This window comes from Rhea americana, unplaced genomic scaffold, assembly GCF_003343005.1.
Source record: "Rhea americana isolate MKP2758 unplaced genomic scaffold, rheAme1 scaffold_156, whole genome shotgun sequence".
NCBI classification, from domain to species: domain Eukaryota; kingdom Metazoa; phylum Chordata; class Aves; order Rheiformes; family Rheidae; genus Rhea; species Rhea americana.
The window spans coordinates 2,034,100-2,046,006 of NW_028185661.1; the positions used below are offsets into that span (position 1 = coordinate 2,034,100).

The window sequence follows — 11,907 nt, forward strand, 5'->3', positions numbered from 1 at the left end:
CAAGTCCATTCTCAATATTTGAATCYTTAAGAAAGTAGAAAAGTTAAGGCTGCAATAAATGCCATTGCTAGTATATAAATGTTACAATTGTTAAATAAGCCTTGTGATTTAGGAAGATAAAGAGGCTAAATACAGATTATACAGAAAGTCAATGGGAATTCACAAAGTGAATTTGGTGGGCCCTCTGCTCCACCGATGCCAGAAAATCGGTCAAATCAGTGCTGCTCCTGACCATGTTGTGCCAGAATCAAAAATCATAGCAGATGTATTGACATCTGGCCAGGAAACAAAATGGCCTTTAGGGGTTTTATCAGCTCCAGGGAGTTTAATTGATACTGCATATATGATGTGCCTGGTTAACAGTATTCTCTCTTAGAGCAGTCTGTGCATGCCAACTGCTTTCTTTCAGATGCTGCTGCCCTGCACTGAGCACTGCCTCTCAAAACCGCTCAGATCTACAGCACTGCAAAAGGCCGCCTCTTTCTTCTAAGAAGTCCTCAAAGTAGGGTCTTGTGGGACCGCAAAGTAACAACTCTTTAGATTCTAGAAAACTGAAACCACTCACAGGAAATGATTGGTGTATAAAAGAATATGTATTCTGACATATTCTACCATAGCATGAATGTTGCCTGACATTTTTAAACATAGAAAAGGTAACAGCCAATCCTTTGGCATTTAAGGGATGATTCAAGATACAGAGTATTTGCAACAGTAATAACTTGAAAAACACAAGAAAGTTATCAGAAGGCTTTTTGATTAGATCCTTAACTGAGAAGAGGCAGGGCACTGGGCTAGGAAAACAAAGACTGATAGTAACAGGAATAGTATTCAGCATTAACACAGCAACAGTGCTCCAACCTAGCACAGAGTAGTGGTAAGACTTGCTTCAAGCTAGAGCTAGTGCTATTTGTGAACAAATTATTTGCTGATATGTGACTTTCAACCTGACAAGAAGCATTCAGATTCTCTAGTATAGAGGAAATTGATATTACAGACAGCAAGCTACAGTAGGTCTAAGGAGGACACAGGGCACACATACCTTCCAGTCTGCCAAATTATTCCACTGAAGGCAGGGCAATTTAAATTCTGCCAGGCGTGGTGGGCACAGCACAGACTTCTCCATAGAAAGCTAGAAGTTGTAACTGGGAGGAAATATCTGGCCCCTGACCTCTACAAAACAGACCCAGCTGAGGGATCCAAAGGGAAGGACCCACCAAGCCACGGCTCCCTGAAGTGGAACGTAACTTCTTACCTGTGCGAGGCCAAGTGCACTGACAGCTTTCAGCAAGTCCAGAGGCAGACCACACAAAGCATGATAGAAAGTGAGGGCACACTGCAGACAGTGTATGTGYGCATCTCTTTACCGCTCAAGAGAAAGGTGCATTTATATTATCCATATCTCCTGCCTCTAAATGCCTTCTCCCATCTTCCCTTCAAGCTCACAGATTTCCTTAGCTGTACATCCTCTTGCAGGTTCAAAGATGACCTTATATCCTAGGAGCTCTCAGATATCAACACTAGTTAGTTCTTTTCTCTCCTCTCACTTTTGGCAACCTCATTCTTCCCTTTGGGTTCAACTATCACCTCCAAAAACCTGCAATTCCCAAATGTCTCTGCTTCCCTGTAAATTCATTAAATAAATTCAGAAGTTTGACTTTCTGCTGTTCAGTGTATAACACTGTTCTGCCTACCTACAGATCTATCTTGTCATTTCCTGTCTGGAGCATGAGTCCAGCACTACTTGTTAGGATCAGATGTAGGTCTTTCTCTTCCTTCTTACAGAGGCAGGCTATGAAGCAGTCTGAAGAAAACCTCCTCTATTCAGCTTTTATCAATAACATTTGTGTTTTACAGAGTTTCTGTATTAACTGGTAATGATAGAAGAGAACCTCAAGGGCAGCATGGGAGTACCTGTAGGGAAGAAGCAGTATCAGTTAATGTTGCCTTTTATGGAACTTCTGACAGAGCAGCATTACACAACAGTATCTTCATCCATCCTGCTAGGACAGATAATATAGAATTTACTTGCGACCACTGTCAATGGAGAAAAGCTGGCATGTACTTACAAACATCAGCCAATCATTGATCATTATTGCCCCTCCATTCACCTATCTACAACAAACTTTAAAGTCAAAAAACGCCTCCAAGTCCGTAAATTACATAATGCCACAGCATTCTACCGTGTTCTATTAGCAGTCCATTTTTGCAAAGGAGAGAAGTAGGGCAATAGAAAAACAGTGCATTTCCTCAAGATCAAGAAGTGTGCCAATAAAAGAATCTAGGACTCAACATGTGCATTTTATTCACAGAAGCAATCAGAGAGGAAAAACATTCTTATTTTCTTCTCTTGTACAAGACCTTTGATCCCAAATTAAAAAGCCTTTTAAATTACCAACAAACTTACTTTTAGGCAAACTAAGTCAATAAGCACCCCTAAAAATTTCAAAAATAGGGCATGATTGCTAAAAATAAGTGACAACTTTTAAAAGGTTAGGCAGAAAAACATCTTTATTAATTGTTCTAAAGGATGTATACTAACCTGGATTTAAATTGAAGTCTTCTGTAGGTGTTACAATCAGCTAGAATTTGACTTTTGACAAGTCTTCTTGCATAGTGTTGCACACTTAAATAAGAAACCTTATTCTATAAGCAAGACCTCATTTGAACTTCCCTCCCAAAAAACACTCAGACTCAGATGAAGTACTTGTATCAAGTCTAGTTACTTTATTTTTTGTTATCTGTGCAGTCAGTTAAAACAGTYAACATGATGAAAACAGACAACCACAGAAGCATTAGGTACAGTATCTTAACACTGAAGAGGCAAATGACCATACTGAACACATTCCGTATGCTGGTCATTTCCAAACAAAACTGAAGTACATACACAGGTCTAGTTCAGTGTAAAACCTGATATTAAGCAGCAAGTTGCTCACAGATTGCAGCACAATATATGGCATTTACTGCTAACAGCTACAGCAGCAGTGCTTAGTGGAAAAACTGCATAGAATTAGCCTCATGGGCTAACATTAAATCACCACGATAATAACCTTAGTGGCTCCCTAACACGTATGAATTACAAAACTTGGCAGGAACAGTTGTCTAACTTCTCAATTTTTAATCATAATTATGTATTTTTCTAGTCTACTTTACACATATGTTCCAGCCTTCATGRCAGTAACCCTTTTCAATCAACTGTCATGTAGAACACAAATAATCACTGCTTATTCGAAGTTACATGGCCCCCTGCTACGAAAGTGATATGAATGTATTTAAACTAAGAATGCAAAGTACATTCAGTATAATGGCTGCAACAATAAGGCAATATATAGCTTAAAAAATAAACCCTGCTGAATAAAATCAGCTGTGTAACCTGTTGCCTTCATAAGTTTTCAGATTTGAATGAGTTAATTCAAACATAAGTACTTAACAACCAGTAACATTTCAGAAATAYACATTGGTTAAAAAAAATATGCAAAGACAAATATATCGGACTGCCAGCAATCATGAACTGTGTCTTATCACAAGTATACTTTCACACATACAGCCTCACTTTTGCAAGTTTGAACAAAGTGCCCTGTACAAAGAGTTTTCTGCTATGGACTCTAAGAGAAAAAAAATATACATTGACAAAATTCTTCCTAATCTCATAATATAAGCCTTTGTCATGCTACTAGTAAGATCCTGAATGTTATACAGTACGCAGACAGCATTAGTGGCAGCTACCTCACAGAAGCATTAAAAAAAAAAAAAAGGACTGAGAATAACTGGGGAGTGAAATGTACACCTGTGTATTGCAGGGAAGGGAAAAGGAAGCTGTTCAGCTACAGCATACAAGCTTCCCAGAGGTTTCAGGTCCATTAGTTTAACTGCCATCCTATTGTATATTTGAGCAGTGTCAGCATTCAAACATACATGGAACTTCCTTCATTAACWTGCTCCAAAAATTTTATTCTTACACCTTGAAAGCTACCTTTACCATATATGTATATTGCTGAAATTTTACTTTTCTTTGCAGCTACCAGAATCAAAAACTGAGTTGTTACTTTTCTCAGTTGGAAACTAGAAGCATCAACCTTTTACTGTCTTTGGTGCACTTAAATCTAGTTATAACTGAAGTGCAACTGGAGCATCTATATTCTATGTCAGAATAAAAACCTTTCTTTGTAGACATAAGTAAGCAATGCTCAAGATTGTTTTTTAAAAACAAAGATGCTCTCATACTTGATTAGCACTGCCAAGATGAAGTCTAATCATGTGAAGACAGACATAAGAATATCATTCATTTGACAATATACTGTGCAGAGTAAACAACTGAAAGCAGTAGTGAAAATCTGAATGCTTTTGATCAGTTTGAATAGATGCAAATTCTACTACTTCAGAAAGGTAAATAGGCATTTTTGTCAGCAGAAAGACTAAAGGAAGGAAACTATCAGTATTTCTACATGTGTTTAAAGGATATGTGCACAGCACTGTAATCATGCTTGAAAACGTAACCCTGTAGTACAAAGCATGCTTATACCTACATGCTGGTAAACAAAGAGACTTCTAGAGTCTCAAGGAAGGGCAGGGCAGATCTCACCTACTTTAATACTGAAACACCCAAAACTTTTTATTAAATGGATAGATCTTGTAAGTTCCCAACAGCTTTTAAACAGTAGTCACAGATGACAAGTTAAAACAAGGCACTAGAAAGAGTGCTCTTTTCCCAGACAAAAGTTTATTTGATCAAACAACTAGATGTTGCTCAGTTTTAGCTGTGTGAATGAACAAAACCACAAGTTCAGAAGTCAGGCTTAAACTTCAAAATAGCTGAAAAGTACAAGACCACTTTTAGTCTTGTTTAACAGGTTTTTTTAGATACAGGGAATAGTGATCCAAACATCACCACATACCAAGTGCTAAGAGAAAAGCTGAAACTGTCCACAGAACAGACAATTTTTGGGTGGCTTTCCYACATACACACATCAGGTGGCACACGCACACTCCTCTTTCCAAGTCTCATGCGTTAATCTCCAAAGTTACGAGATAAACACAATTGGAGATCTTAATTCTGAAGTACAATGTGGACATAGCTATATAATTCATATGAAAAAAAAACAAAAAACACACCCACCCACACACCCACCCCCAGGAGCAACTGCTTATTACTGGCAAAATCAGTAAGACCTCTACCAAACATGAGGTACCAAATTCACTACTATAACAGTATCAAAATGTTACAGTGGTGTCTACCAATTGGTCACAATGCCTTAACTGGTTCCAGGAAAAAAAGTTTTATCTGGCACCAAATACCTGATGTAAGAGTGTAYAAAGTGAGCTAGAGAAGCACTTAGAACCCAAGAGACAAAGATGACACTTCAGAACACTAAAGAGCAAGTACTTAATCTAGGTTCCTTCCCCTCTCCAACAGGAGTTTGGCTAAAAGGTTCAGAAAGAACACAGAAATCACGCAGGACTGTTTTATCTGTAACCCTTTTCTGATGTCAAAACCAAGAAATTAGGTCTTATCACAATTTCTTAAAAGGAGATAAAACTCCACATCATGTGCATTTGATATTGATTTTTCCATATTTCATTTATATTTTATATATAAAAATGTAACTGAAGTCCCACTTTAGAATACTTTCTAAAGCGGGATATTCTTTCAACAGTTATTCAAGTTCACATGCATTTACAAGGTTGAAGGAAAAAATATATACCTTTATATATACCTAAGGAAATAAAACTCAGTTTCACAAGAAGTTGTTGTAATGCTGTAAAATAAAAATAATTTATCAACCATTTCAAGTCTGAAACATTTACCACGTTCAGACTAATGCAAAGGCTAAGCCTAAGGTCCAGAATGTGTTTTCTTGTTTGCAGGGATGGAAGCTACAGCAGCTCAGCATTTTTCCCCCACCCCCCAGATATATTTTTCTGTCTACTCCTCCTTTCTTCAGTACTCTGACTTACTGCCAAAGTCCTCTCTGAACCTCTACTAAAATAGCACATATCTGTAGTTTAGAAGTAAAGGTTCACAGATATTCATATAATCTTTTAAGTTAGTTTTCTGTAAGATCAAGCYACTGAACAGATAGTGCAGAGGTGTTTAACCATTCACAGTTTATCAGTAGTCCAAGGGAGTATTAAGTTGTTTCTTCTGCAAGTGCCCTTCGCTGGCGAGCAGATTTCTGTCTACTTCTCTGTGGGGATGGTGGAGTCTCCTGTTCAACTTCAGTCTCTGACAGCTCGTTGTCCCCCTGTTGGGACCCCGTATCACCTATCAATTCTCTCAGGAATTTGAATTTAGACAGAAACAATTGCCAGACCACATACCAGCCTGCAGGAGACAAAGAAAAGGTATCGTTCAGTTAATTCATACAAATTGAAATTCACATATCAGTCAAAGTATACCAGAAAAGCGAGCACATATTTGATCAGCAGCACAGCCATTAATTGCTTTCCAACTCACAACCCCAAAACACTCCCAACRCTCCCTCCTAATCCACATCCATTCTTTTCTACAGTCCTGCAGGTACTAGTTCAGCTTGATAAAGTCTGTCCTCATCCAGAGGCAAAAGTTCAAGCTCCAGAAAAAGATCTGAACATGTTCCAAATCATCCTGCCACAGCAAGCAGTAAGTGGGTGATTACAATTGCACGGATATAGGTCTTAACTGGTAGGAGTAACTACCTAAGCTCCTTTTCTTTGAAGCAAGGAAACAGGATTCATTATTCATGAATTGTGGAAAAAAAAAAAAAAAAAAGAGTAACAGTAGGATTTCTATCCTTATTATGAAAACACTCCATTCTACTGAAAATATTCAAACCCACTACATTTTTAAAGTTTCATTACATAATCCCTGTGAAGCATACTTGTGGAGATCTTGAAATTAAAACTGTGTTTTGTAATAAAYACTATTCTAAAATTCACATGATCTACCTTTTATCATAATTCACTAGAAGACCACATCACCCATATTTCAAGGTATTCTCTCACCATGTCAAAGTCCCACTAAAAGAAAATTAACATTCTTTGGAAAATTTATGCAACTTCATTCAGTTCTATTCCAGTGTTAAAATGCTTTAGATTCCAATAACTATGCAAAATAATTATGTTGAGAAGGTCACATTTTTTCAACCTCTCTTTTAAAGTGTTTAAGTTCCAGCTCTTCCCTCCTAAACACGTGTTTCTAGAAGAGGTAGCCAAAAGCATCTCACGATGTTATGCTAGGAAGATTTTATGACTTGACTAGGTTTTACAAAAGCTACCTTATGTTGCTTCTCACACCCAGTTCTTTGTAAAAAGAGAAAGAATCTCATTACAATAGTTTTATCCTCCTCAAATTGTGAGGGACAAAAGTTTGAGACCATATACTCTATCTTTCACTGGCTTGTAAGTATAAGCTAAAAATGGGAGGGTTATCTGTATAGGAGAACCCCATAGGATGTTTCAAATGGAATGAGGAAGACAACCAAACAAAAAAGCCTCAGGAATAACATGGAATGCACAGGATTAAATAACTTGAATTTTATTCTGTGAAACACAAATCAAATCAACAAAAGAAAGAAGATGTGATAACCGCACAAGATTGTGTTGGAAAGCTGTGTTCTATTTCTCACTCTATTAGTGATTTCCTATGCAGTCTTGCAGTCTTACCTCTGAGCCCTACTGATTTGAAAACAGGATGCTACCATACAACGTGCTGAAAACTAATTCAGGTTTGTAGTATCACAACATTGAATGTTGTCTCTACAGCACTCAAATGCTACAACAATGCCCATCATAAAGTCTTACAGAGCTATAAAGGGAAGAAAAGAGTTGAAGGAGTGTAGAGCTCAGGACACTAGCCTGAGATTTCAAACAAGGTTTCACATTTAATTTTGTGGGGTATCATCCGTGACCACAGACATATCACTTCATGCTGTGCCATTTTTAAGATGAAGATATCACTGCTTGACTGCATAGCTTTGTTACGGAGAAAACCATACACTATGCAGATACTGTAATAACAAAAGACATCATGTTATATACTGCTTGGTTCTGCATTGCTCCTTAAACCTAGTCCTCTGTGATGCAACTTTTTAACCATATGCAGGGATTATTTCAGACTTAACTGACTGCAAGGTAATTCCTACCTCCCATTTGTATTAAGTATCAAAAAAAGAGTTCAGGGTCAAAGAAAAGACCATTTTCTCTTTATTGCTAATCTAGCCAGACAAGACTTTCTTTGCCTTTGAAGTATTTTGAGTCACTCATTTAAAACCGTTACAGAATTGTTTATTTAAACATTAAAGAAAAGTTAAGGTAGAATTTAGAGCTCGGATATTTTCCCATCTGCAATTAAATTTAGACTAAGCAAATCACACACTTGTTTCACCAGCACTAGTTCTGGTACAATTTTGTTTTTCAGTTCATACATTTCAAAACACGTTTCACTAGCATCTCTTGCCAAATGAGATGAGCACTTCTATCTGTTCCAGAGGAAGCACTCTTCTGCAATTGCATATAGTAATCATGCATGATTACACTGAGAAAATAAAACAATATATAGGAGTAAGTAGTCCTAGAGTTCACCTTGGCTAGTATTTATCACATCTCCTTGACTATGCATAAATTCCTACCATCTCATAGGAACATGGGATACATGGTCAAAGGAATATGAGATCACTTCAAGAAAAAACAGAGGCAGTCAGAAAAGATGGGAAGAAAAGAGTGGAAGCAAGTTCCCTTAGTCCAACTTTTAAAAGAACAACTGAAAAATAGCTATATTTGTAGTCTCTCAACAGTTTCTATGTCAGATGTGCTCAGTTTACCAATAGAGTTTATTAGCTGCAAGCTTTCAGTGCTTACTAACAAATTCAGACTAACAGCGAAAACGGCAATTGCAGACATCCTGAAGTGCTTAAAGGAAAGCAACTGGGTCATTTATTCAGAAGACTTTTATAGAAATAAAAACTTAATTCAGGYATATGAATTTAATTTTCACATACGGCTGAAGATTAAACTGGTCCAAATGCCTAATTCTGATAGAGTTCACGTTTTTAATTTTACATTTCTATTTTAAAAGAACAATAAAAATTATATTCTTCTCATTATTGTAGTTTTCATTGCACTTATTTAATCATATTTGTGATAAGAAACCAAAACTCACATGATCCTAGGACATCTCCTGGTTTTTAAATCTACTGTCCTTGGCAATCATTCACCCCATGAGTCCTTTTATAAGCTACTCAAAAAAGAACTTACAGCTCTTTAGATTCTTGACCCTGTAAAGTTGCATTTGTAGGGCTGTTTCAGCAGCTCTCTTATCTGATGACTAGAATATTCTTATCAGCAAATTAAGTTTATCCAAGCTTATACCCAGGCATTCTTGTGTCAGCTTTGTTCATGAACTTGTATGTCCCACTGGCTGGCATTTACACTTACCCATACTTGCACTCAAGTAGACTAACAGGCTGTAGTGAACAGCAATTCATATGCAAGAAGGCAGATAAGAAACTGGCTATTGGAGGACAAACAAACCTTTAGGTTGGAGGTAGCTTACTACTCAGTTTCTCTAGTAGTGGTCTTGACACAGACTTCCTTGAATATTTTCCATAATAATGGTACGAGTACTAGTACTAAAAAAATGCTAGATGGAAAAAAATTACCAAAGCTTATAAATCCTAGAAATTATCAAATCCCAGAGTTGCTTCTACTGGGATAACAGTTAAAACATTCTCCTCCCTGCCAAAACAAYGAACATACCTGCTTCCTGTGCTTCTACCCCCACCCCACATTTTTGATCTAGATACAGATAACCTTTTAGCAATCATTTTACACGCTGTTTAAATTAACATACAGGTGAAAGATTCGAAGTGAACCATTCATTGAACCTAAGTTTACCATATAGTATTACACTGAAGCAGTATACTGAAGTATTATGCTTCAAACTGCTAAGCATTAATAAACTTCAAGTAGTTCATAAACTATTTTTGCTATCTTTAAGTAAGCACTAGAGAGAAGTTTAAGTTACCAAGCAAAGTTTGAGATCCTTCAGCATATCTCACAATTTGTTATATACAGAAAAATAAGCAAAAAGGCCAGGTTTCTGATTTTGAACATTGCAAAATCATTCTGTTCTCTCAGCACTACTTCCATGAGAAATTCTTTAATTAAAAAGCATATACTCTGAGAGCATAAAGACTCAAGCAAGTACCATACTACATCTGCAATAACCAGAAAATAGCTAGACAATTTCCGAACAGAGTGAAAAATACCTTGACAGAGTTTTCCTTCATGAAAGGAAAAAGTGAAAAGTTCTGGCATCCAAAATATTATTTGTTAATGAGATTGCAATGTAATTCCACATTATGTAAGAAAGTTCTCCYTCCTTTTATTTTGTTAGTTGATCATTAAATTTGATGTACTCCAGTTCCTCTGTTACGATGAAACTGAACAATCATTCCCTGCTTATTCTGTCCTCTCTACCTCAGTTTTATATCTACCACCTTCCTCCAGTCATCTATTTTCCAGGCTAGCATGCATGTCTAACCTATTTGGTATCTCTTCTTCCAGAAATCATTACATAGCTCTTGCCATCCTATTTAACATAAAAAGGAAATAGATTTTAAATAAAATAATAAGAATACAATAAGATAATAAGAATACTGCTTAATACATAAGCATGTCATAGATTCCTGTAGCAATGTAACGATACTTTCTATCAAAAACTTTTAATGCTCAATTTGACTATTTGTTCATTACAAAGCATTAGACGGATACTTTAGAGAAACATTCCTAATGACTTTAACTTACAMTTCCTTCAGGATATCAACAGCTCAGTTAGACCCTGTTACTGTGTGTCACATTCTCTTATGTGCCTCACTCCACATGTGCTAAAGATCCTGGATTTCACCTGCCATTTTATTAACCAGTCCCTTGATACTGTAAGATCCTTCTGCAATGCTCTGCAGTTTTGACCATGACTAACAAATTTCTGTAAGTCACAGATGTCTTCACTTTGACCCCTTGCTACCCCATTTAGAGAACCACCTGGGACCTGCTTTTTATCTCACAAGTCTTTTTACCATAAGGTACAGCACAGTTTGAGTTTGGGTTTTTTTCTTGGCCTTTAAGTTCACTGTATTGATCACAACCCCCCCCATTCACTGAACTGCAGATTCCTTCCAAGGACTCTAAGAGGCAAGTCGTGCCTCCCGTTTACATAACCCTACTCCACTTTTATATATATATATATATATATGTGTGTGTATATATATATATATATATATAGTCTCGGGAGCTTTGCTCTAAGTCTACCGTAGAAAACTAAAACCGAAAGGGTTACTGAGGGGTAATCAGAAGCAGCAGCTTCCTCCTGATCACTGGCGTTTCAAACCCGGGCAGCGGCTGCACAGAGCGACTGCCTACTCAGCAGCGCGTTCACGGACGAGGCTGCCAGCTCCCCATTACTCTCCGAATTAAGCCCTGGAAGCGCTTCAAGCATCAAAAGTGTCCGGAAACACGGCGCAGGGGGCGCTGTGAACGGCACACGCACCCCGGGCGCCGTGCCCTTCCCTCGAGGCAGTCTGGGGGAGGCAGCGGGGGAGCAGGCCAGCCCTGCCCCACCGCCGCGGGGCGGCCGCCGGACTCACCGCACAGCATGAACAGCAGCACGCAGGCCAGCGTGGCCACGATCACCAGCAAGGTCAGCCCGATGCTCTGCCACATGGTGCCGGGCGCCTGCCCCCGAGGGCGTCGGTCCGCCGCCGGCCGTGACGGCCCGCCGAGCGCTGCGCGGCGGTTACGGGCGCGGGCCCGTCGAGGCGGCCGTCAGGGGCAAAGGGCCGCGCCTCGCATGGCTGCCGCCACCCAGCTAGCGCGGCGGAGGGAGCGGCGGCGGGCGGGCAGGGGGGGGAGAGCGGGGCGCCGCGGGCAGCGCAG

At 38.6% G+C, this 11,907-nt stretch overlaps 1 protein-coding gene across 1 annotated transcript; it reads right to left on the reverse strand.

Annotated features, from left to right (window-relative positions):
* Window positions 1–2,701: 2,701 nt before the first annotated feature.
* On the reverse strand, window positions 2,702–11,865 carry SMIM13 (small integral membrane protein 13). The gene is made up of 2 exons (XM_085299918.1): window positions 11,619–11,865; window positions 2,702–6,319 (listed from the first exon to the last, which is right to left on the reverse strand). The coding sequence occupies exons 1-2, from the start codon at window positions 11,692–11,694 to the stop codon at window positions 6,126–6,128; spliced, it is 270 nt and encodes an 89-aa protein (XP_085156044.1). The 5' UTR covers window positions 11,695–11,865; the 3' UTR covers window positions 2,702–6,125.
* Window positions 11,866–11,907: the final 42 nt, after the last annotated feature.

Coding starts and splice junctions, on each gene's coding strand:
- SMIM13 (XM_085299918.1), bottom strand. CDS start 11,694: ATGTGGCAGAGCATCGGGCTGACCTTGCTGGTGATCGTGGCCACGCTG. Junction 6,320..11,618: donor GCTGCTGTTCATGCTGTGCG/GTGAGTCCGGCG, acceptor TGTCTCCTGCAG/GCTGGTATGTGGTCTGGCAA.